Below are 26,816 nucleotides of genomic sequence, written 5' to 3' on the forward strand. Positions count from 1 at the left end.
TCTTCAAGAAGGGCAGGAAGGATGATCCGGGGACAGCCATCCAGCCAACCTCCGTCCCTGGGAAGGCTGCGAAGCAAATCCCAGCACACAAACGAAAAGGTGATTGGAAACAGCCAGCGTGGACTTGCCAAAGCCTGACCACGTCTATGATTGCTGCCTGTGACGCAGTGACTAGCTTCTGTGGAAGTAGAGTGTGGTTGATGCTGTTTCCTTGACTGTAGTAAAGCTTTCAACATGGTCCTCTGGAGCAGCCTTACAGCAAAACTGATGAGACGTGGACTCGATAAGCAGACCGTAAGTTGAATGGAAAGTCGTCTGGGTCACTATGCTGAAAGGAGTAAGATACCCGGTCCAAAATCAAGCCGCTGATCAGTTACTCGTGGTAGCACAGTCCCCGCAGGAGGACAGGGCTGCCGTTCAGAGGGACCCGCGCAGGCTGGAGAAGTGAGCCATCAGGAACCCCGGGAAGTTCAACAAAAGCAAATGCAGGTAACCCCATGCACCAGCAGAGTCCGGGGCCGACCGGCTGGGGAGCGGCTCTGCAGCAAAGGCCCTGGGGGTCCTGGTGGGCAAACTGACCGTGAGCCAGCAGTGTGTCCTTTTGCAGCAAAGGCAGCCAACAGACTCCTGGGCTGAATTAGGAAGAGCCTTGCCAGCGGGCGTGATCCTTCCCCTCTATATAATACCTGTAAGGCCACATCTGGGTACTGTGTCCAGTTTTGATCTCCCCATTGCAAGAAAAACATAGCCATACCTAGCAAGTCCAGTGCAGGACTACCAAGATGGTCAGGAGCCACTTTGAGCACCCTTGAGAGGTGCCACAGAGAGAGGCTGAGCGAGCCACGTCTGTACAGCCTGGAGAAAAGAAGGCTCAGGGGTGACTTCAGTGCTGGCTGCAGCTATCTGGTTGGAGGATATAGAGAAGCCAGAGCCAAACTCTTCTTGGAGGTGCACAGTGACAGGATGAGACGCAATGGACACAGTTGTGACGTGGGAAGTTCTGCTTAGATTTAAAGAAGAAAAATACCACCATGAGGGGGGTTCAGATACTGGAGCAGATTGCCCAGAGATGTTGGAGACTCTCCATCCTTAGAGAAATTCAAAAGCCAGTTTGGCAGCCTGATCTATTTGGACCTGCCCTTCTAGTTGGTAGGAGAAGAGAGGCATTTCAAAATGGAACTGGCAGGAAGACTAGAGGCAGAAAAAAGGCAAGTGTGAAATGAGGGAACAACAGAATATAGAAAAGGAGAAGAGAGACAGAAAAAAGAAACAAACACACAAAAAACACCTGGTGGGAAATGACAGGAGGTAGCTCAGATACCAAAAAATGGACATAGTGACATTTCAGAGCATGGAAGCAGGAGGAAAGTTCCCTGGAAATGACTGACAGCAAGTGAAGTGTCTCTGTTACTCTGCAGACCTCCATAAAAGGAAAATGAGGGCAGGAAAACCAGCCTAAAGCAAAACCTAGATTTGCAGATGCCAGAATGTGGATCAGGACAAATAGAAAATAAATCTAAGTTATTTGATCCTCTTCCTTTCTTCTGCAAACATAGCAAATTCTGTCAGCTGAAACGGCACCCCAAAGGCCACTGACAGAAACAGCAAGCACCTCTGTGAGAGCACAACTAATGAAGCTGGGTTTCCCATTCAGTCACATAATTCCCATTCCCTTCTCTTCCCATATGCTCCCTCTAACTCCTTCATACCTCCTGACGTCCCTTACAGCACCCTTTGCTCCCTCCTCTTTTGTGCTGCTCTTCTAGCCTTTCCTTCCTTCCTTGCGGGGCTAGAAACCACATCTGCTGGGGGTGGTTTGAGCTGGGCTGTACAGCTAATGTATCAGTGGCTAATGACTAGTAGCAAAATGTAAGCCTTTCCCTCGGTGGTGGCACTCATTTAGATCTATCAGAAGTACTATCTTTGTCACCCAGTGACCCATCCACCAAAAACTGCAGTGACTTCATACCCTCTGCACCACCCTCCCCCAGTCAAATCTGGTTAAATTGGTAAATGAGTTGAGAAATGATGAGGGAATAGCTGGTAAAGTGACAGAAAACACGGACAGATAAAAATGCTGTGCTTGGACAAGCTTTGTTTCCTTTGGAAACCAGACTTAAACCCACTCTGCATTGAATGCGCTTCCTTCTCTCTTGAGAAATTCTCATTTAGGCAAGGTCTGGTGGACCATGCAGGATTCCCCGTGCCCAGCTCTGTGTTTTACTCAGGACATCACACTGTTTCCCAGCAAAGCCACACAGCCCTCCAGGTGTCCAGGTGTGTGCACAGCATCTGGTGCACAACCAAGCCACCCCGTCCCGTTTGCAGGTCACACCTCTCCCCATTAACAGCCCCCCTAACAGAGTCAGGTTATACAGATGCCACCCAGCAGCTGGCACTCTTCTTTTGTACCTGAAAGGTAACAATCTCCAGAAGGTCTCAGCCCTTGCTTTCTTAGGAGGACCTAAGTTTCTGTTGCTGTGCCTGGCAGATTTTTGGCCTCTGGGTTGCTGAGAGCCAAGTGTTGACCCTTATGCCCCAAGTGTGTTGTATGCAGCCAAGTGCAGTTCTTGCCCAGATGAGAACAGGTCTGGATAACTAGAGAGTAAAATACTATTGTAAAATATTGGGCCTCCACACATGGTTAATAAATCATGTTTTATAGGGTGATTTTTACTGTATATTTGAAAGGCACCATATATTTATAATAGCAATGGTTCTGAGAAAGGTTAAATGTGTCACTGCTAAAGAAAATGTATTACAAGCCTGATATTGCTGGAAGGGCAAGTGCTCTTTTCCAAGAAACCAAAACCAAACTAAGGTGTTGAAAAATGACAGGCAGGAGCAGGGCTCTCACAGCTTTGTCCCTGGATGGCACAAATAAATTTGAAGAGAAACAGAACTACTGTTTCAGATACGGATGCACAACGGCAGGCTGGGTTGGCCAGTTCTCAGACCATCACAGCAGCAGTAGCAGCTCTGTCTAAACATGCCTAAGCCGAGCTCTTCGCTAAATGACAAGATGGAAGACAGAGTTGCCACTACTTAGGCAGGCCCCTTTTTTGCATGTCTCAGAATTACGGTGCCATTAGGACCAAAAAAAGTTGTAAACAAGTCTTCAAACAAAATGCTCAAACACCTCATTCAGTACTTTGCTACCAACAATGAAGCCAAAGCTGATGCTGTAAAGCAATTTAACAGCACTTTAAAATCTAGGACGCAGAGGTATTTTACAACCCACATACTTCTTGCTACATGGATGTGTTAGCAGTGTTTACGTACCAGAGCTAACTGCAGCTCTCACAGAAATGTATACAGCAGCCTTGAGGGTGTGACTACCTTGTACTCCTGGAAGGCTTGGGAAGCTATTTATGCAAAGTTGTTTGGTTTTTTGTTTTTTTTTTTTTTTAAAAGAGGTGCTCCATCTTTTTAAGAAAAGGGACCATCTGAAAGCATCTACCATCGAGTAAGTTTATGGACGGATGTTCACTGATGACATTTTTCACAGTGACTGAAAGCATGAACCTGTCACAGAGCATCATTTATCAAAAAAAAAAGACTACAATGGTGGGGTGATTCGTGGTTATTTTTACCCTGAAGAAGTACAAAGTGCTCACGCCAAACAGCATGTTTGCTGGACTGAAAGAGTTGTACTTCTAGAAACAGAAATGGGGGAAGGCAGTGGTTATTGCTGAGTTGATTGGAATGGCTTCCTAAATTCCATATGTGGGAGGGTATTTCCCATGTCTGCAACACTCAAATGCAATGCTTTCCAGAATGAACATGTAACAGGCAGGTTTCCATCACTCTTCCCAGCCAAGTCAACACCTGGGTATTCTAACAAAACACCAAATCTGCTTTTCCAGTTACATCCTTGGATCTCTTGGGAAGCAAGTGTAATGGAAACAGAAACACACCAGCCCTATGACTGGAAAACACAGTTTGTCAAAATCTCTTATATGGGTAAGAAATAGTCATGGCTTTTGTTCAGTCCTCCAAGGATTACTTCTCCAACATTTAACATGGCAGTCCATAATTTCTGAGCTCATCTTCTGATGGATGATGTGCTTGGAGAGAAACTAACCTGAAAGCTTTGGATAGCATTTGGGCATTTTTCATCACATCTCATCCAATGGATACCACTGCATCGCAAAATCCTTTATATTCCTTTTTCTGCAGATGTTTCCAAACGATTCAACTTTTTAAAGCCATAAACAGGCACTGCAGAATACCAGTGTTTGACGGGCTGTCTGTATTGCTGTTGCATTGCATACTTATCCAGGATAAAAAAGCCAACAAATTTGTTACCACTGCTTATGACTATCCACATTATATTCCTGTGAGTAAATATCCTACTGGCACCACTTCACTGCAATAATTTCAGATCAGAACCAAGTTATTTAATTTTTATTTTGGCAAGGTGATAATTGAACTGTGTCCCCACAAACCTCTGCAGAAATTAAAAAAAACCCTCAGACCAACAAGTATTGTGCTAGTGAAAATTATGGCAATCCTAAATAATTGTGTAGCCTGGATGTGATATTCCTCCTTAGTATATGGGATTCTCTGTGATCTATGGAGGCAGGGTTGTTGTCCTTTGAAAAATTGCAGTTTGGGGAGAGGGAGAGGTCGAGACTACCAAGTGCTGTATTAAAACAGCCATATAAAACATTGACAAAGGTATTGTAGGTTACATCTTCAAAACTGTTTTCAGTAGTGGGGTGAACCTGCTATATGGAGGATTTCAAGAACTCTTATAACAAATGCATCTTACCTCAATACACAGGATACTTCTAAGTCTCTCAGAAGAAAAGCTGTGAAACACCTAGTCTGTCGTAGATGAAAAAACTTAGAAGAAGCTGGGAAGAAAGACAAAGAGCTCTCCTGAGGGTGAAAGAGATGGTTAAAGAGGGCTTTTCTCACTGTCAGTCTAAAGAGTGTACTAAATCTAAAGCAGATCTGTTCCAAATAACTCCCATACAGACCAGAAGAGAGAGAAAAATCTACTCATTGAGGTGCCAGTAATCAAAAAGATAGCAAAATTTAACTTTAGTCCAGTATACCTCCCGTTATTTCACCAGCTGTTTTAAGAGAATACCTTTTATTACTCATGCTTTTTTATGAGGGTCTTTTTTTTTTAGCAGCCTTGTCAAAAGCATGTTTTCCTTTAAGATGCTGAAGGCTGCTTTTGAAATGGCTGCTACTAAATTGTCTAAGGCAGAACAGAATATAGCTTTCTTCTGTCGGGGGGGTGAGCAGCTTTAAGAGGGTTATATTTCTCTTAATGCAGCTGGACAGGCTTTCTTTCAGCAGGAGCAGACTTTAAAAAGTGTTTGTTGCTATATCATCTCATTTTATGCTCAGAGATTGCTTTGCAGAAAATATAAACCAGTAGGCAATACCGAAGGAAAAGTCTAAAACTCTGGGGTGTAAAAGCATTTAACACCAGTACTGGATATTTGCAAGGTTTCCTGTTAGCATCCTCAAAAGCTTCTAGAAGGAACAGAATGGTGCAGGTTGTATTCCCATGAACAGTGACTCTTCCAGTCCAAAAAAATGTTTTATCAAGGGAACAGGTATGATACAGATTGCAGAGATGGACATATCTAGTAAAGGCTGTGGTGTGTTTCCAAGCAAGTTTATCAATGCGTTGCACAGTGAGATCTCAAGATCTGAGGAAAACAGTTAGTGAAAGAGTTCATCAGGATCTCCCACACCAGCTGGGTTAGAAGCGTTATCCTTTGGCCAAATTTTCCTTTCAGATGGGAAGCAATGGGGCTGCTTGTTACTCAGCAGGCTCCATCCCTGTTGCGCAGGTCCCTAAATGCACCTCATCACACATATGGAAACCAACAGCAAACTCATTTTCTTGTCCTTGATCTGTGCACTACATGGGACAACACACAGCTTCTAAGAGATATGGGTTTTTCCTTTTTCCCCTTCAGCTGGAGGCCAGTCCCTAGCAGCAGACCCCAGGGGTTGATAGTGGGACCAAGACTTTTTAACAACTTCATTAATGACCTGGAAGAGGAGGCAGAATGCACCCTCAGAGGATCCAAAATCGAGAGGAGTGCTTCACATGCCAGAAGGTCGTGCTGCCATCCAGAGGGCCCTCAACAGGCTGGAGAAATGGGCTGACAGGAACATCGTGAAGTTCGAAAAAGGGAAGTTCAAAGTCCTGCACCTGAGGAGGAACCACCCCATGCACCAGTACGAGCTGGAGAAGACTCCGTAGGATCTTATCCATGTGTATAAATACCTGATAGGAGGGAATAAAGAAGACAGAGCCAGGTGCCTCTCAGTGCTGCCCACTGGAAGGACGAAAAGCAATGGGCACAAACTGAAATACAGGAAATTCCAATTAAACATAAGAAAAAGCTTTTTTTTTTTTTTTACCATGAGAGTGATCAGACACTGGAACAGGCTGCCCAGAGGAGTTGTGGAGTCTCCATCCTTGGATATTCAAAACCTGTCTAGACACAGCCCTTGGCAACCTGCTCCAGGTGACCCCGCTCTGCACAGGGGTTGGACTGGAGACCTCCAGAGGTGCCTTCACACCTGAGCGATCCTGCAGGTCTGGGCTGGTAATGGTCAGTGGTCAGCCTGGCCCCAGGCAGCCAGATGCAGCAGGCTCAATCTCAGGGCATTTTCTGTCTAAGGCACTCATGGGCAGCGGCCTCTTCAGAGCGTTCCTGTGACAGATGCTAGCCCAGGGCTGAAACCAAGGTTAGCCCCAGAACAGCAAGGGAACCTCAGGTAGGTCTTTGACACACCTATTTTTTTCATCTTAATGCTACCTTCAAGATGAGTCGGAGCTGGAAGTTTTGCTGAATTCTAGATCAGGAGGTCTCTGAAGACCAAAAGAAAATTCTGAATACTTTATGGTTTTATTCTGTCGGCCAGTAGAGGGAGGAAAGGGAGAGAAAATGGAAAGAGTCGCTCTTGATTCTTCGAGGCTGAATAGCAATTCTCTCTCATACTGGCACCAGGACTTCACAGCCCCGGGGCCAAACTTGCTCTGTCAGAGCTATTGTAATGGATAAAACCGCACGAGATTTAGTTATTCTTTTAGATACTGTAACCACACTGAACATCCTGCTGCGTGGGTAATATCAAGGACTGAATCCAGCTGTGATCTGTCCTGACACCTGACATATCACTGTGGACAACTGGACTCAGCACAGCTTTCCATACACCTAGAACTGCATTTGATGCATTAAACTCCATCTCATTTAAACTTTTTTCCCCCAGCAAGACTGTGAAGTGATCAAATGAGACCACTCCAGCCATTCACAAGGATGTTCTCTCATATAAAGTGAGGAGAAAGCACTCTCTAGTGTTTACTTCCAGCAGGTACCCCTGAACTGCATCCTGGACCAAAAGGGGACCGGGGAGATCAGTCCCACACCCCAGCCTACCTCTTGCTTCCAACGTTTCATTGCTGAGGGAAAGAGCACGGTTCTTTTCCCTTCTGATACCCTATCACTAGGCAAAGTAAGGACTTGCTGAGTGTTTTGCTCATGTAATACTGAAACAAGTCAACCTCACAAAAGCTAAGGTTGCGGGACCTGCCCCAGCGTAATGCCATGACTTCTAACAGAGTTGCATTTATATGCTGCTTTTTTATATAGCAGCAGATTAGAAATGATCAATTTAATGCTGAAGGTTATTGATGGAGAAATATAGGAAAATAAGTTATAGTTTGATCTAAAATTAGCTCATCCTTGTCTGTGTCCGATTTCAAATATGATTATTCACTTGGCTCTGCCCTGAGTAAGCCCCAAGGTGAACAGGATCCAGGTTGCATGGCTGCACCAATGCTGTTCTGTCATTAAACTGTATGAGCTGCACCAGACATTTTCATTAGTCCCTCTTCTTCTCCAGAACCCCATGTTGGCAGTTTTAATAGAGTTCTGCTCTCAAAACAGTATTTCCAGGAGTGCATAAATGGTGTCGAGTCCCAAGTGCAATTTTCAGAGCTGAATGTATGGCATGTAAAAGCCAGTCAATCAACCCTCAGTGACACAGATTCTTCTCTATATAATTGCCTCATAAACAGCTCTTTGGAAAAATTTTGCTGAGGCTCAAGCCTGGATTTTGATTGAGATGTCTGTGAAACTTCTGTCTGAGATTTGTAACTTGCTATGCACACTCAGTTACTCTACATAACCTTTTCTAGAGTGTGAAAAACGCACACCCTTTAGAAGTCTTTCAACAGAAAAATGGGAAAGAAAACCACGTTGGAGATTCTCGCTCCTTGTTTTGCTATTTTAATGTGTCAAATTCCTCCCAGCTGAATTTGACGGCAAATGAAGAATCACGTTGTGTACAGTTAGAACTGCAATGCACTCAAGGATGGAGCATGTTCTACTCAAAGATTAATACAAACCGTAAATGAACGCAGATACATGTCCACGTGGTGGCAGCACAGGAGGAAAGTGAGGAAATACCTACAGAAAGCCCAAAGTTAAACATTAGTGACCTGAGCTGGAGCATTTGTTAGTTAAATGTACACTGAAGTGCACGCATCTTCAAAATCAGGGCTGTGACCCAATGCGCCGAGCACCGGTGAGTACCCAAATCCAGCCAGAAGACCAAAGTCTACACACCATCGCGATGCCAAGCATATCGTCGGCTGGCACTGTTTGGGAGTGAAGCTGCTCTGAAGAAGGAAGGCAGGTGTCTAAGCTTACAGCACACCATGCCACCAGCCATAACGACACCTTTTTCTTCCTCACAGATTCTCACAACACCCAGCAGCACCTAGAAGCAAAGAGAGGATTTCATCAGCTGGAAACAGAGCAGCAAGAGCAGGTCGAGGGCGGCAAGAACTGGCAGGGTTTCCTTCTGTACCCCAGAGGTACAGGCACATTGCAGAGTGCAGCCTGCCAGGTACCTCAGCAATGTGGCATCCACCTCTAAGGAGTCTCCCACTATTGCTTGTAAGCCTGGGAAATAAAAACCTCAGCTTTAAGGAAACCTGCAGCTCACTTGCCTTTGGTCAAGCGGGATGGAAGAGCTGAGGAAAAGAAAAAAAAAAAAAAAAAAAAAAAAACCAAACAAAAAAGTGTGGGGACCTGCTTAGGCTCCCAGCCTCATGTGGGATCCACAGGACAAGGGTCGTCCATGTTGAACCCAAACCGTACAGCATCCTTCACACAACAAGCTGGCTATTCCCCTGCTCCTTGCCATGTGCAAGCACACACTCATCATCTCTCTCAGAAAGACTGTTTTCAGCTGTCACAGTTCAGGAATAAAGAAAAATGATCTTAATAAAAACAGAGGCAGACAAGAAAAACCCTCAAGCAACTAAGTCATGGTTTTCTACTCTGAGAAATACCTGGTATAATTGAGTCTGTTACATCTTATTAAAAGTTAGCTCTGCTTTGCCTCTTGCAAGCCAGGTGGGTGCATCCTTTCTTCTGCCCCACCACTCTGAAAGGCTCCAATAGCTGAACAAGGCACCCAGCAGTCCCCAGACTCCTAACTGGTACTGGACCATGCTGGTACTTCCAGCCAGGTCACCTCTGAGCAGAACTCCCAGGGAGCTAGATGGGAGGAGTAGGCTCATGCGAAAGCACAAACCTTTGCTAAATTTAGTGCTTTTACTTTGGTGGAAAAAACATACTGAATTCCAGCTGAGCTAGAGAAGGGAGTGGTAGAGTAAGGTGCTTCTCTGACTTTTCACAGGAACTGTATTTCCTGAGAAACTGCTGGGGGAGGAGAGGGACGATTACTAAGGAATTAAATTCAAATTGCTGCCATTTAAGTCTTTTCATTTCCTCATCAGAAAGTGAGAATAGCTCCCTCCCAACTGGTTTCATTGCAGATATCCTAAGCAGTGCTGCACTCACGGCAGCCTAACCTCCTCTTCCGACCCACGCAATGCCAACAGTAGACCAACAACAAAGGAAAGGCCCTGGAATCAGTTTCCTGAGTCTTTCCAGTTCCTTGGGAAGCGGTGTCTGTCAGTGGTACCTTCATGTATGATGGGCAATGTTTCCCCAGGACAGCAGAAATGTGGCTATCTGTAAGGAGTGGGGCCGAGCTCTGACATAAGGATTGGGGCCAAGTGTTTAGGGTAGCTCTGTATCACAAAGATTCGAAACCCAGTTTGAGCACAATCTGCAGTTGCCATCAACTAGGATTCTTCTCCTTGGTCAGGGCAAGAAAGGGAGGGAATAGGGACCCTGGGACACCAATCACTGACTGTCTTCACTGATGACCAACTGCAAATCTTGAGGACCTAGTTCTACTCTGCAACCTACTGCTAGGGCTAAAGAGCTCTCACTCCCAAATAAAACTGCTGTGCCCTCCCTTTCTGGAACCTGCTCTCTTGCTTGCAAGTCTAAACATGTAGACTGTTGTGATTTTAGAGCATGGTGTGCTTCTGCTGTCATGCCTACACACACGAGTCCCCATTCTCTGCCCATGGCACACACTCCTTGTGCCTCTTCTTTGGGATTATTCACCATACCTTGTGGTGTCCCAGATCTCCTGTCTCCCTGTAAGTACTAAATCTCATCTAAAAATGCAAGTTAAATATAGTTTAGGGTTCATGCTGGAAATATCTATCTGAAAACAGTGGAAAGCAGCACATGACTTGCCAGGAGCCTGCCATTACAATTTGCCATAGTGAGCAGAGTCCTAGCCATAATACGCTGATTTCCAGAGGAAATTCAAAGTGCTTAAATCTAGCACAACTCTACCTTGCTGCTCAGAGGCAGCAGCAAAGTCCTATCTAAACTGCCATAGACAGCACTTCCCTTGTACATCAATGGGGGTGATTTAGGGTGGTAGCATTTCTACGAGATGCCTTAGATAAGGGAGAGAAAGGACCTGGAGCTTCAGACCATGCTTTGGAACCACATGGGAGAAGGACAACAAGGCTGGACATAGCTTAGTATGGGACAAGTCAATTAACAACCCTATCAGTAAGTGCTGTCAATTTTAAAAGGCATTTTGAACAGAAGAGAAGCCAGTTCCTCCCAGCTCTGCTGAAGCCCCAGCTGATTTCCACCTTATATAACCACCTTTTTCAAGACTGGATGAAGTTAGCATTTAGTAAGCCGGAGACCACTATTCTCTCAAAAAATCACACACTGAAACTATTTATGCTACCCTTGATACGCATGAATTTCAGGACCTGCTAGTCAGCAATAGATTTTTGCTGCTTTTTTAACAGAAATACGACATTTAATAGGTCTATTCAGGACTAGCAGCCAAGCAACTGTGAGTTCTTCTTGAGCAGGCAGGCCCAGCTAATTTCAAAATGAATTGCTCTGCAAAGGAAGGATAGCACTTCCCAGATCACAGAAATGGTTTACTGGCCCAAGTCTCATATAAAATAGTCTCTTGGTGAAGAGCTAAACAGTTTTAAAAGGTGTCAGAGAAACCATTAGGCGATAAAAATTCACAGAGCAATTTTGCCAGAGAAAAAGCATAAATAAAAAGTGCATCGTTTCTCTCCCAGACTTTCTCGCAAGTCAGCTGCATTCAAAGAGATGTGCCACAGCTAGAGTTGAGCTAAAGGCAATTAAAAAGCGTTGGCTGTCTTGTGTCAAACTTTCAGCTTGTACTCATGCACTTTAATCAGAAAAGCAGCAATTATATAAAAGGTGCCACTAAATGAAGGGAGAGCAGAGAGTACAGCAGGCATAGATCAAATCCTGTATGCATCTTGAGACGAAAAATAGCAACTGATCCTTATTTGTGTGTGGGTGCATTCATTCTGTTTCCAAAGAAAACATACAAAGAACTGGCTCTTGCAAGGAAACGTAGATGCTAAAATGCAGCTTCCAGCCAGTTCAGGCTATTTTGCTTCAAGGATATGTTGTTCTATTTTCTAGTTCATGAGTTTTAGTTGTGTCAAATGTTACAGATTCTTCTTGGAGGCCCGTCAGCCCATATACCAATATGAGCCCCAACATTAAGCATGAGCTATTCTGGGAAAAGAGTAATCAAAATTTTGTGTGTCTGTGTTTTTTTCCTTAAAACAAACAAACAAAACATCTCGCCACTCATCTTAAACCAGCACTTGCTAAAATTTAAAAAAACAAACACCAACCCTTCTTGAACAATCAGCAGCCCATGGTTTCTTGCTAAACTACTTTTAAGCAAAGAGAAAAAAAATCCACAAAGTGAGAACACTGAACCGGGATAACATCTCCATTGCAATTAAGCAGAACATGCTTCTTTGATAGGACAATCAGCTTCGTGCAGTAACTGCTAATGGAAGGACATTTCTAGAAGCATCAAGACGTGCTGTGTTCCCAGCTACTTGGGAAATTTTAATGAGGTGCCTATTTGGGATTTCATAGTCCCATTTCTTGTGCCATAAAAAACTCAGCACAGAGCATTCAAGCACACCCAGCTAGTGCCAGGCAGGAGCCCTTCCCTTCCCTCCAGACCTTAGTACACAAACCCCAGAGCCCACGGAACGAGAAAGCCAAGTTAGCTTGAACTGCAGCTTGGGCTGATGAAGGAGTTTGTGGTCGGGAGAACTTCCTCCTGATTTTGAATTCCGGCATTGGCAATATGGTCAAAGGGCACAGAAGAGTTACAACTGGTGCAGCGTCCACTTATTGTAACCTCTTTAAGCAGAAAAAACATCAGTGCTGTGGAATTTGTGCACGAGATATTTCTGAAGGGATGAATCAGGAATAACATTTGCAGGAATAACATTTGCAGGACAGCAGAGCTATTCCTCCAAAAAGCAATGCTGTGTAGATTAATTTATGATCTGCTTTTGCTTCAAACAAGTCTAGAAGTAGAGAAGAGAACTCCTTATGGTCCACGCTTTTGGGAATTACTTGTCACACTTTAATTATGCAACTCTACTTTTCCCCACCATCTATGCCTCCTTCTTCAGTATTTCAGTGCCTCTGCCTTCAAAAGGTGCAAATAATTCTTGGTTCTGCTGTTCCCTTTATCCCAGGGGGTATACTTATAAGAGCCAGACTTGCTTGTAAAAAGGTGGAGAGGGGAAAACTCCTCTGTACAAAGTGCTGCACCTCACACTGGACCAGGGGTCTCTTCTCTTACCAAATGTCTCTGCATCAGATGGTCCAAAAGGAGAACATGCAGCAGATCTTGAGGGACAACGTAAACAGCAGATACCCTCTACGTATTCATTTCAATTCTAGCTCTGCAATGGAAGTCCAAGTGATTTTATACAGTGACACTTTCCTTACCCAGTCAGTAGTTACCCCTCTTAGTACCTGTCAGTAAAGAAAAAATGATCAGATTAATATTAATTTCTTCTCTTCAGCTTTACCAAAAGCTTTCCTAACACTCTTCTCCCTGTGAAATTTAAGGTATAAAATCCCACATGGAAGGCCAGGGGTTTCTGGTGCCACCACAAACGTGCCCCAGAGCCCGGTTTCGCCCTGCAGCTCTGCCCGTCTGCCAAGGCATGGGCAGGACCGTGCCTAGGATGAGGCTGTCACTTCACTGGACAGCACGTCCTCTTTTTGGATGCAAGAAGTGGTTACTGGCAGGTCAGGACTCCTGGGAACAGGTTTCCTTCTCTCTAGCTCCCTGCCACGAGAGCAGGCATGGTGACCCATCCTACCCCGACATCTTTGTAGGTTTCAGCGAGTATGTTATTCACCTAACGCCTCACACATTTTCACAATAGGAAGCCTCCCTGGCCTGTGATACATCGCTGAATTACAAACCCTAAGCTGCTCTATTTGCACAGCTGAAGACACACTGGGGAAATCACATTTTTGAGCCAAAACCCACAATGTATTTGCTGTCATGATGGCAGAGCAGTTTTTTAAAGTTAGTAATAACATGACAAGTCAGTCATCAGCAACAGCAGCCTGACAAAATACTGCAATTTACAGCTCTGCTAGTTCAGGGGAACTATTATTTTTGTAAAGATTGTCTGATGTTTTCTGAATTCTGCTAGAATATGAAGTTTTCTTTCCAAAAGCAGCATGGGATGGGGATAAGAGAGAGCAGGGTTTCTTTTAAGCAACAGAGAGACTAGTATTTGGTAAGTCAAAAGATCACGTGTGTAAACTTTTGATTTATTAAACTATTGTACCTGAATGACCTGGTGTAAGGGCAAGCTGTAGTTCTGCAGCCATTTTGGTTGCCAAGTTCACTTGGCTAGACAACAGCCATGAAGTTCTGCCATCACAAACACTCCTGTGTTTGTATTTCCACATTTAAGTGGATTGCTATATACAGCACAGAGATGGAAGAAAGCCTGCTATTGTCTGTTTAAAGGACAGATGCATATGTAGTGCACAATAATGCTGAAATCAGAGGAGATGGATGGAGGAAGGGGTTTCCTGGCTTATAATTCACTGATACATGCTGATAGGGCTGAGCATTAAAACCCTTCTTCACAAATACACTTCGCTTCCAAGTCTAGTTTTTTAGCTACCAGCTCATAGGAAGCTTTAGATAAGTCAGACACCACCTTTCCCTCCCCCGAGAAAGTATATTTAAACCCTTCCCTTTCAAACAATAAAGCAAACTTCTGGCAAATGGATTCATGTCAGTATGGCCTTTCTGATATGAGATGCAAGGATAAGAGCTGGGCATAGATAAATCTCTCTGAAACCTGAAGGTATATTTACAAAGGATGAGCCATCACACCAGATCACCTCCTTTTCAGCGAAGTAACACTGCTGCTGAAGCAGTCCATCTTAGCTATCCCTGCTGCTGCAGCAGCTACTTCCCTTGGTAAATCAAGTTATCTGAGATGAACAGGGGGTACCAATTCTATTTTGATGGATGAGTACCAGCTGTGTAAAGGACTTCACACTAAACATGCACCCAAACACTGAAGGATATAGTATTTCCTAGGCACCTTTCAGGAATTAAATTTATATCAGCGTTACAGCACCACAAGCTTTGCTGCAGTAAAAAGAGGGTTTCTGAAACTGAGTGCTCAAATTGGAGCTTCCAAAGAGGAAGGGTCTGCCGGAAGGCGACCTGAATCACAAACATTTACCCAGTATACACCACCACCTTTTTATTGAGGAAAAATACACAAAAGACTGAAAAGCTCCTGTTCAAGTTAATCAAACATTTTCATTTGTGACTGATGAAATCCAGTGTCTGTAAGCAGAAACCCTGGTGCAGACTGTTGGTGACTCTGGATAGCACTTGTCACCGTCCCAGTTTGCAATACCAAACAGTGCGCAATGCCTATCAATCACACAGATCAGCAGCCACCCAGAGTCTCCCTGAAAGAAGGAAAAGAAGAAGGGGAGAGAAGGAGAAAGCAAGGACTTATCACCTGTCAGCAGTGTCAAAACCATCCAAATCCAGGAAGCTAGAGGAAAGCATGGCTTTGGGTCCTGGTTGTGTGCAGTGCAGCATTCCCACCCCCTCGGTTACATACCGTGCAAAAAGCTGCTTCTACAGCGCTTCCGCAGACATTGGTCTCTTCAATATTTTGTCCTCAGTAGTTCGCACAGGCGTTGTGGGAGAGGAAGGAGACCTCTGCTTGTTGGAGCCTGGCAGCCAGTTCTTCCTGTGGGAAATGCAACAGTCGGAGACTGCAGAGGTAGGAGTCACAGCCCTGTAGCTGCTCCTGGTAGCCATTCAGCGTACTTTTGGGGGCAGACCCCAGCCTGGGGATTACTTCCCTTTGCACGTCCGATATCCACATATTACATATATATTACACAAAAGAGTATTTCCTATGCTTCAGGAGAAGGAGTCGCTCTCCAGCCAGTTGTGTGGAGCCACCTCGGCTTTTGCAGTCAGTGCAGCTTGGAGCAGGACCCTCTGAAGCTGGGGGGGTCTGCAGCTGGCAGGGCAAACCAAGGCCATCAGCCAGGAGCAGTAACAGGGTGGCAGTCACCAGTGGAAAGTCTGCATGACATATTAAGCCCTATAGTCCCCATACTTCTCCCTTATCTCTTGCAGGGGTTACCAAGACCCGAATGGTTGGGGCAAGTCCCTAAGAGAGGGCAGCACGCCACCAGGGACAACAGCCTCTTACAGGGCACAGCTGAGCACTCACCAACCTCCCGGCAGCATCCCCAAGTCCATCATCATCACCCCACCAGCTTTCCTGGATTAACCTCCAGCCAGCTAGTAGGATGCTTCCTTGCCGCTGTCCGTGCCAGACTTTGGCCGCGGGTCGGTCAGACGGGACGCGGGGAAGAAGCTCTGCGCCGGCTGCGGTCAGGCACACGTACCCCACGTCTCCCACCAGGGGGGCGGTGGCTGTTTTCAATGAGGGGGTCGTACAGCTCTCTTCAAATTGAAGTTGGGGGGGACTGGTTTCTCCTCCCCAGCCACCGAGCTGTCCCAAGGAGACACTGTCACCAGGATGTATCTGACCATGCTGCCGAGCAGCAGGGGTGACGTGGGCCAGAGGCCCCAGGCATTGAGACGTCCCAAGAGTGATCTCATCTCCCTCCAGTTCATTCCCCTTTGCTTAGCCTCCACCTTGGCCTTGCCTTTCCCAAAGTGGCACCTTTCTGACAGAAGAGGTCGCAGGGCTCCGATCTGGAAAATGTTTCACATGTTGCAGGCAACATTTAAGGATCGGGGGAGTCTCTGCTGTCACTGCCCTTGATAGGCCATAGGGGCTCTTTCATGAGAGAGTAACCTGTACTTACTGCCAGCTCCTGTCTCTCCCCATCCCCGCTGTTAAGCATCTTGCAGCAGTGCTTGCTTCCTCCCTGCTGCCTGGTAAGCAAGTTGTTGCCACAGGACTGCCTGTGTTGGAAAGCAAATTCCCACTGACACCAGGTACAGCTTCCCCGCTCTTACTTCTGTCAGCCCCCTGCTTTTCTTGCCTCTTAACTCACTGCTTCATTTCCCCCTCCTCCTAAACGTCTCATAACAAGACTGCAAAACAGATGAGACAGAGCTTTAATAATGTATATGTTCCCTCGCTGTACTCCCTGGATGCCTGACAGCGCTGTTTTAATGAGTCAAATCTGGCTTTTTCCTAATACCACTGTCTGAGGCCATAGCACAGTCAAACTGAACATCTTTTGAAGGCTGTTTTTAAGAAGATGAGAGAGGAGACCCTCCAAAGAGGCACGGATCCAGGGGGGTGAGGGAAGACACTTTCCTCAGCCACTTTGTCCCAGGACCTCACTCCTTGAGTGGGGAAGCCTCCCATCACTAGTGCATGTAGTTAGGCAGTTCTTGGAAGGACTGTGGCATTTTCTTTGTGGATACTATTAACAGGACATGGTGAGACCCATATGCTTATATAGCCTCCTTATTCACATGCTCTGTTCTTGTGCACCAGCTTTATTTAGATCACATTTCCCCACTGCTTAACTTTTGTCTTCAGTTCTTCCACTTCCCTTCCCCCAAGTCCTGCCCCAAGTTGCACATAACAAACTGGAAGGAGTAACCTCTCTCAGCTCTATCCAAGCCTGGCACTTTATTGTACAAAATCTAAATTACATACTGCAGCAAAATATTCCTCTAACAAGAATGTTCTGCAGTTTAGATAGAAGGTTCAGGCAACTTAAAAGCTTTTTCTTTAAATTTCAGCCACTGCTATCTCAGACATTACTTTGCTACCAGCACAGAGGTGTGTATCATATTAGTACTGTGCCTACCAATCTTTATGGATGAAAAAAAGTAAGAACGGCTCCCTTGGGCCATGCACGCTCATTTTTGGCTCATTAACTTTAATGCTCGTAGTACAGCTGTGACAGGTTGGGAAGACAGTTTGGGAAGACAGGTAGAAAAGGTGATCTTTGCTATTCTCTAGATCATGTCTAGCCTACACTTATATCTTAAAGTCACAGACAGGTCTGCTTGGAGAGACCCGATTCAAAGCCTGTTGACGACAGCAGAAGCATTCCTAACCCTCATGCTGTATTTTAACCAGATAATAGGAAGCAAGCCTCCCCAAAGGCTCCCTGTTCATTTCACTGTTAGCATCCCTTACGATGCAAGACACAGAAATGCCCTCCCACCCCCCTCCCCGCACACATACTAAACACTGTGCCCCATGTCAGAGTCTTACTATAATCATTAACCCCAGCACAGCTGAATACGATGGGGTTCCAAACAGTACCTGGCTCAGCGGGTTTCTGCAGCTCCAGGAGTGCCAGGCCACTTCTGAAAGGAAACCCATCAAAGCCACAGCGCGTGTGCACAGCTTTCACACGCATGGGGTTGTCATCCTTCACATTTGGCAATAAGTATTTTTTCCCCAGAACTGTTCTGAGCACTGGGCAAGGAAGAAGGAAAACAAATACATTTTCTAAAAAACCCCCATAGTTCAGACAACAGGAAGAGTCCAAAGTTCACTTCTAACATTTGCTGCCAAGCAACGCTCATGCTTCAAGACTTATAACCTGACATCACAGGGACACTTTGGGGAATCCCAGTTGAGGTATCAGTGCTTTTTGTGCTGTGCTGACAGAGAACTTCAACTTGTACCTCCAAAGGTTTGCTGCTGTTACAATTAACACAGAATGTCCAGAGGCGAGTCAGTCGTTCACCTTCTCGGGAACCAGACCCCAACGTAAATGGAGCTTACATCAGAGCTACCGCTCTGGGCTGTACAACTAGCTTGATAAAACTTTCGAGACTTGCGCCATTATGACGGGTGTCTACACACAACAGAGATGAATGTTCAAGAGAAGCATGCGGTACCTCAGCCTAATTGAGGCAAGTGAGTACATAATGAGGGGCCAGAGACAGAATACAGGCATCAGCAGGTTTTGGGGGTGGCAGGGGACAAGCTGTCCCAGGACTGCATGCATACATTAATTACCAAGTACACATTAAAGCCCATACTCCATCTCTACTGCCCCATTGCTAGCAGCACAGGATGCTACACAGGAAGGTTTAAGCTGGTGGAGAGCCGCTCTGGATATATGTAGACATGTGGGAAACAGTAAGCCTATCTGTATTTACCAGGACTGACAAGATGGCTTAGACATTGTCCTGTCTGGAGGCTAGCAAGCCCTCAGTGCTCTGGGGTGAAAGGACATTGCCCATCTGAAGTTGCAGCGTGCAGCTGTCAGGACGCATTTTTCATCAATTAGAAAGCCTCCACAGAAGTGTTGATCCTCATACTGCAGGCTTTATGCCAGGGCCAGGACACCAGGGATGACCAGCCACTCTCACCCATCCTGGGCTTCCTACATGGGTCCGTCAGTGATTCTGTACTTGTTGCACGCCCCAACCCAGGAAATGGATCCGCTACTAGAAATCCACATTTCTCTGGAAATATTTCCTCATTGTTAGTGAGTATTTTTTGGGGTGTGGTGGGGTTTTTTTTGGTGGGGTTTTTTTTGGTTGTTGTTAAAGAAAATTGGTCACAGCTGGACAAACCGATATGCTCCAACAAGAAAGCAGACAGCTCCAACAAGCACCAGACTTGTTCTGGACGGTTGTGTCCACCAAAGGTTCCACAATAGCCCTCTGGTGAGATTGAAGTGTCTATATTGGAGATAGTTGGGAAAGCTTTGCTCTAATTTTCCCTTCAAGAGAACAGAAGTTATCCATACATGCTATACCAAAAAATAAAGACCTCAACTAATACCAGTTGAGGAAGGACTTGAATCTTGATGTCCCAGATATGTACAGGCTGGCAACATGTCCTGGGTAAGCAGCTTGCCACAGATTTTTTGGGAAGTCACATTCTGCAGGTGAGAAGTATTTCCTGACCCTTTTTTTCAGTCAAAATGATATTTAACAAGTGTTTCCATTACAGTAAGTCTTCATTTTCCAAAATTAGTTCACTAAAGTGTTCCCAACCGTCTCCAGTAACAGCAAATTAAGCAGTGCATAAATAACCTACATCCCACCACCAGCAGCCTTCACCGATCACAAGAGATGTTAGCATGAGAAAGGAAAGAAACAAAACTAGAAGTGAACAGTTTTTGCTTTCCTCAGAAACTGGTAACACAGAGGATGAGTCTAGGGGAAAAAAAGGTTCAACAGAAAATAAGTCCATTAAAAGCTTGTCATTGGTAGAGCTGGTTCGGAGAAACCTAATGAGAATTTTAAGGGCTGAGGTACAACACATCCCCTATTTGCCCTCTTTCAGTGGCACTCTGGATCACATCATGGGAACTAACCGTTTTATAGTAGAGTCCCTCTACCCCTTCTTTGTGCCCCGGGAAAAGGCACAACCCTCTTGTAAAAGCAGCCAAGCTCTCAAGCAGAAGTTAGCACAAATAGATTAAACTGTTTGGCTTTCTGCTTCCTGTTTATAGTGTCAGGTTCCAGACAGTGGTTATTCATTAATCAGAGGTCACTTACGTGCTGAGACCAATCATTCCTCCCAATAAGCATCTGTTCTAAACAAAAGCAAGCCAACGCAAAAACTAGCTTAAATAAACAGTCATTCCTCAGGGATGTTTCTGTATTTGGCTCGGTGACAGTACGAACTGCAGAGATATGAGGACTACCACCTAGCGTGAAGTGCCTGGGGTGAGCACTGAATTAACTTGCTGCAGTTTTGGATACATCAGAACACAGAAGAGTATCTTGAAGTGATCTCAGACAATAGCTTTAGGGGAAGCACATTCAGCAAATAAACATTACGAATGTCCCTGCCTGTAACCTTCAATACTATTTTAACAAAAGAATTGCTTTGTGGCACAGGCAGGGAAAGACCCAGAGCCTTACTTACATTGGCTGCTGCCTTCCAGCTCACTTTGTGTTGGCTGCTGAATCAACTCTTCAAGAAGGATTTTGAAGCCTCTGTATCCCACAGATTCATCAGCTTTGAAACGCAGGGTCAGGAAGCTGCTGTTGGAGAACACTGCTAAAAGGTTTTTCTGGCCAAATAAATCTGCTGGTAGGGGGAAGAAAAAAAATACTGCAGTTGTAGTCATTGTCAAGCAGTTTGAGACACAGCCTCTATACTTATTACCAGGGACAGATGTTTTAATCCAAGCCATTTGATACTCAAAGATATTAGTGGATGCCAAGATTTCTCTGAGGTCTTTCAAGAGGTACCTCTCTAGTGGCCTATGCAATATCACTCCCTACCAGGCTGAAGAGGTGAAGCCTAGTGCAATGGCCAAATTGTTCTCATGCTCTATACGAATGCCTCTCATACTTTAGTGAAATTACTTCAATAACCAGTTTTCATGTCTACATACATGGGGGGAAGAGAACTAGGAAGGCATGAAGCCACTCCAGTGAACGTTTCTGTACCCAAAGATCCCGATGTCTGTATGGCACAAGGCAGCTTTGGTACTCACAGCTAGATAGTAAATGAACATGTACCCAGAAGCCTTGAAGAGCTATGTGATAGCTCTATAAATACTCAAATGATCCCAGATGCAATCCCTTGCATCCTCAGTTACAAAATCTTTAAGCACAGCCTTCAGCTTGTTTCCTGAAGTAGAATAAGTTGTCCAAGTGCAGTTCAGCATGTCAGGGTAAATGCCAGGGTAATTGGGAGACTCAGTGACTCCAACTCCAACTAGAATTAGATCAAAGGCTGGGCACTCTTAAAAGAAAAAGGTAAAACAATCATATCACAGAAAAACCCGTTTCTGCATTAATTTCCTTGAGCAGGCCTGTTAATATTGGAGAAAGCAGAGATCTTAATATTGGATTTTAAGTTCTGCCGGTTAAAGTGAAAATTTGCATGGCTTCAAAGCACAAGTTCTACATGCCATTTACATAGACAACTGTTCAACCAGGAAAAGGGCTATAGACTTGGGAAACTACTTGTGATCTAGAGTGATCTAGAGGCCAGGCACAGAGACCTTGCATACAGGATCACTTGGAATAATCCTTCCTAACGGGCCAAACTCAAACTTAAAAATTCATTAGCCGCTCCTAAAGTGCTTACATAGATGTTTCTTTCACCTTGCATTTATAATTGCCACAAAGCTGATGAAAATGCAGAATGCCATGTTGTAGGCATGTTCGCATTTTATTACATGTTTCTGTGGAATAGTCTACATTGTTTTCAGGGGTTCCATAAATAAAGCAGTCTACCAGCACACCCCAGATTACTGGGGTGAAAGGAGAGCTGGGCTGACAGCATACTTCCTGGGGTGATGAGAGAGAGGAGACTGAGCCTGCTGGAAACACGAAAGGTGTAGAAGCTTGATGAGGCTTTTAAATGTCCACCTTGAGGGTCCCTCTGGCTGAACAGCTGGGAACACGCTTCAGGCAGGCTGGTCAACCTGGCTAAAGTTCAAGTCCTCACAGAAAATGCAGAGACAGGTTCAAGGATCTTGGATCCAACACATTTGAGATTGTTGGCATTAGCTAAGGTTTGGGGGTTTTTGGTGGGGTTTTGTTTTGGTTGGTTTTGTGTGGTTTTTTTCCTTCAAGTAGCCATGCATTTCTCCAAGCATACATAGCAGCTCTGGCAGCAGGAACTGAAAGCAAATACAGCAAAATAAGGATGTGCTGAATGCAGAAACTACATTTAGTACTGACATGGCTAATGTTGCTGGTGACAGTCTCATACCCAAATGCTCACACTTACCCATGACAGAGGCTAACTCCCAAGGCACAAATACAGAACATGCATAAAAAGAGGTGGGGACACCTTTTTTTTTTTTTTTTTTTTTTTTTTTTTTCTTCTAATAGGCTTTTTACTCCTTCCCTCTCACCAGCTTTATGGAAGGTTAAAACCAGTCTTACCTTTATCAGCAGCCTTCATGTTTCCAGGTTCCAGACCTGAAAGGAAAGCACTGCCTTACCTGAGGCACACAAATGCAGAGGAGGTCACAGGCTACTCTGGGGAGGGGACCCTGCGCCAAAAGGAGTTTCAAGCCTGGCTATGGGTGAATGGAAAAGGCACCTCCTGATTTGGAGAGCTGGGAGTTAGAGTGCAGCTTTGAAATGCATGTGTGCACGTGAAAAAGTAGACAGATCTCTCTTAATGGTGCTGTAAGTCTGACGAATTTTAATACAAGAAATTTAATTGCTGTGATTTACTTCTGAAGCCCAACACATTTGCCAGTCATGTGGACAAGCAGATGTGCTCATTCACATAGCAGTGAGGAGCATAGGTAAGACAGAAGAAAGGGGGATGAGGGAAGGAGATTAGATATGGCTCAAGTTGCTAGAAATGTAAAACATTTTGCTTCCATAGAAACAGAAGAGTCAGACTGGACACATCTCTCCAGCTCCAAGTTTCTTTGATCTGAGGCATCAAAGTACTAATTTGCTTAATGGTGCCAGGGCAGCGCTATTCACAGGGAAAACTGTCAGCCCATGTCACCAGCTGTACCCTGGCCTGGGAAGCAAGAAAGTGAGGAAGGTTTCCTTTGGTCTTTAAGTTTAGAGCCCAATTAACTGCATAGCTCCCTGGGCATGTGGCAGAAATGAGGTTGGGTTGGGGGCGGGTGTGGTGGCGAGCAGTGGTAACAGCGGCAGCCAACAGCAGTATTGCCTACCTGGTGAAGAAGCAGAAGAGATATTATAGAAGTAATAACAGATGAACCATGGGGACAGGGGATTCTGTTTTCATAGAGCAGAGTGGAAAGGGGCATATAGAGAATAACAGCTAAGTTAGTATCTCTTTTTTACAGGTTTATAGTGGGGAATGAGCACAGTAATTAGATCACTACTTATGCATTTAATCATCAGCAGTCAAGATCCCTAATATATCTTTTATTCTTAATGGCCATTTCTCTCCAGGACATATAGATTTTTATTTTTTTTTTAATGTAACAGCCATTCTTTAGGCTCTACTACTCCACCCCCACCCCAAAATCATAATAGACTTACCAGGTGATGTTTCCTGAGTAGAGTAAGTCAAGAGAAAGCCTTTTATGGCTGCCTCAGCCCTGGAAGGGAAGGTCACTGTGCACCACTGAACCTCAGGATTTTATAGGATAGAGGGAAGCATCACCACAGAATTTGCCTGCAAAATAGACCAGAATGGGACATGAGCTTTCCACTTTCCCCTTTTTCTCTTGAGGGCTGTAAGGTATAGTCTTTCAAAATGCAGTGTCAGAAAAGATTTCCCTTTCTAAAAGCCTCTTCACACAAACTCCTGATATCATTCAGCTTTGAATTCTTGCATTAGACCACAGACATGATCAGAAGATAACTTGCTATACTTGTAACCAGAATGGGGGCCTTCTTCAAACAGATAAAGGCACCCATTGTAACCACTCCAAATCACTAATGGCAAGTGCCCACTGCCTGGACTGCTCTGGTCAGAAGAAATCCCTGCTCTGACAGGCAGCCCCCACCTCAGGCTGTGTAAGACACTATGCAATGCTCACAAGACTGCAGAACACCCATATTCTCTGGGGAATGAGTCACTTTGAGAGTCTCACGTAACTGAGACCAGGCACTGAAGAACCTTCTATCCATAAGTGCTTTAACAGCTTACGTTTCTGATCTATGCTTTCTCTTCTACATACAGAACGTACTTGCACAGCTTCACTTCCCCAGCAACATCCTACATAATCAAGCCAACAGCTCCTTAGTCAGCGTGGGTAGGTACCTCCCCTCGCTTAGCAGTCCAGTCGGAAAAGCTTCCCATCCCTTGGCCCCATCACTTTGACCTGCTGGCTTGTCTTTGGCACACACAGCAACTTGTCACACTGCAAGTTCAAGCCTGGGAAAAAGCAACCTAGACAGACTCACATTGTTCCAAGGCACAGCCGTGCCATGATTAGGACCTCGTATCCAACACGTTTGATTGCAAAAGTATTTCTAGGAAGGGAAAGATACTGAGCTAGCTGAAGTAGCTCCAAGTATTATCGGAAATCCCTTCTGGAGCATGGAAGTGTGCCATGTAAAACTCCCTTGTCTGTCTGCAAAAGAAACTTAGTTCAGCTCCTCTGTTTCTCTCACCCCAGCATTAAGGTGAGCTTTCTCTCACCTGTTAACTCTTTGGTTAGTCGAAATCCTTCATACACCATCAGATGGCCATGACAGTTAGACAGATTTCTTTCAGTCCAGAAGTCCAGGACTTTGAGCCGAATAATGGATTTTAATGGGGCTACAATTCTCCAGTGGCAGCTGCAGCACAAAGCAAAGAACAAAGTCAGAATGCCGTCATATTTTACAATTGGCTCTTATTTCCTAGGGATAGCTATCAAAATGTGAGCAAAGGCAAAAGGGATTGTAACGCTCATTAAAAAGAGAAAAGAAAAAAAAAAAATCAAAGATGGGATACTGATCCAAATCTATTTTGGTCATATTATTCATTACTTCTGAAGTTAAGCTTTCAAACAGTTAGAAGTCTATGCTATTGCCACGTGAATGGAAAGTTCTCTCTTACCCTAACTAAGCATGATAAGGGAGGAAGAAAAGGAAACAGATAAAAGTGCCAAAAAATTTTTAGAGACATAGTTTAGCATTGCCATTGTTAACCCCTCAGTTATAGCACATTTAGGCCTCTGACATGCTTTTTGATGAGAGCTTTGCCCAGAGGTGTCAGGTTTGTCTGCTGTTTGCTGGAAAGAAGATACTGGTACCCCCCAGCTTTCCTAATTCTCTTTGAGGAATTTGCCCAGTTTTCTAACATGCACTGAAGTACCTATGGATTCATTAAAAACCACATCGCAGATATCTGCAGATTTTCATGAAGGAGTTACAAAAGCCAGAAGAAATCAGATGCTCATCTGGTGGAATTTGCATCTCTCATGGGGTATCCCAGTGACTGGATCATTCCTTCCCGATCTGTAAGGATGACATCTGTGCATCATGACAACTCTGAGCTCATCTCCTTGGGATGTTTTAGGGCATAGACATGATTTTGTCCTGGAAAGAATAAGAATGTAGAGCATTAAATTCAGCTTTAATATTAAGCTTTAAATGGACTTTCACCAGGGACCAGGGCAATTCCTATATGACGTGTCATCCCCACAGAAAAGCATGGATCACGGGTGAGAGCCAATCTAAGAGCAGAACCTTGAAACGTTCATTTTAAAAGTTCACCTGGAAAAAGATGTGTTCAGTTAGAGGACAAACTAATTAGGAAAGCTACTATGTTCCTATTCTCCAGGCCAGACCTTGTTCATCATAATCCTACAAAACTCACACTCACTTTAGGCTTGTTTCAAGCTTCAGCATTTTGCATATCAGTCAGTTTTATCCAGGCTAGAGCTTCCAAGAGCTCTTGTTTTTCATATGTTTGGAGAACATCTGTATGTAAAAACTCGAGAAAGCCCGTAAAGGCATCTTGAAAACAAGTACATTCTTGAAGCTTAGGTCAAACAGGTCAGTTCATCTTTAGAGAGGAGTGATTGTACAGTTTGGCTTTGCCTTGGACCCCGAGCATCACGTATTCAATGCTGAAAGCAGCAGGGCCAATGGAGCAGAGCACCGCATAACACAGCTAGAAGCAAATCCAAACACACCACCGCCACCACTCTAAAAACACCGTTTGAGAAATGCAGGCAAAAGTCATACAAGTTACTCTGTGGAAAGGCAGAAAAGTGAGGAATTATTCACATTGGAAAGATGTTCAATGCCAGTAATGTGGCTGCTCGGCAGCCGCCTCCTGATGAGGCAGCAGGCAGCACCTCCAGCCCCGTCCTGCAAGAAGTGCCCTACTGTTTAGAAGTCTATGCTGCCAGCAAGGATTTGTTCAGTTCATTGCACAGTATCAGCTGCCCCAAGTCTACCTACGAGGCTAGGCCTTTTGTTTGCTTTACCTATCCTGAAAAATTGCTAGACTACTTAAAGGTTCATTCTTGGACTTAAATTGAAAATGAGACAGGACAGGGAATTTTTGCCATTACTCCATCTCTGCTGATAAGTACTTTCAGTTGTCAAGCATGCTAAATCATTTTCAGGTTACTTTCTGGCCTCTGGATTTTCCAGCCTCTTCTTGCCTGTCATACCATCATCCTAAAGCTCATTAAAGCCCAAGTCTATGTTTTAGGTTCTTCAGTAAAAGTTATTTGGTTTAG

The 26,816-nt window shown here is 44.7% G+C and overlaps 1 protein-coding gene and 1 long non-coding RNA gene across 2 annotated transcripts in view; both read right to left on the minus strand.

Annotated features, from left to right (window-relative positions):
* Positions 1 to 16,092: 16,092 nt before the first annotated feature.
* On the minus strand, positions 16,093 to 23,803 carry LOC126047995 (uncharacterized). Its single transcript, XR_007508740.1, has 3 exons — positions 20,597 to 23,803; positions 18,023 to 18,178; positions 16,093 to 16,276 (listed from the first exon to the last, which is right to left on the minus strand). It is a non-coding gene; the product is annotated as an uncharacterized LOC126047995 (long non-coding RNA).
* Positions 23,804 to 24,407: 604 nt separating this feature from the next.
* The window catches only part of OVCH1 (ovochymase 1), a 30,532-nt gene continuing 28,123 nt past the window's right edge, over positions 24,408 to 26,816 (minus strand). Inside the window, 2 exon segments of the mRNA XM_049822302.1 lie at positions 24,408 to 24,511; positions 24,779 to 24,918. Coding sequence (XP_049678259.1) covers positions 24,408 to 24,511; positions 24,779 to 24,918 — 244 coding nt within the window.

This window comes from Accipiter gentilis, chromosome 18, assembly GCF_929443795.1.
Source record: "Accipiter gentilis chromosome 18, bAccGen1.1, whole genome shotgun sequence".
Lineage (NCBI taxonomy): Eukaryota > Metazoa > Chordata > Aves > Accipitriformes > Accipitridae > Astur > Astur gentilis.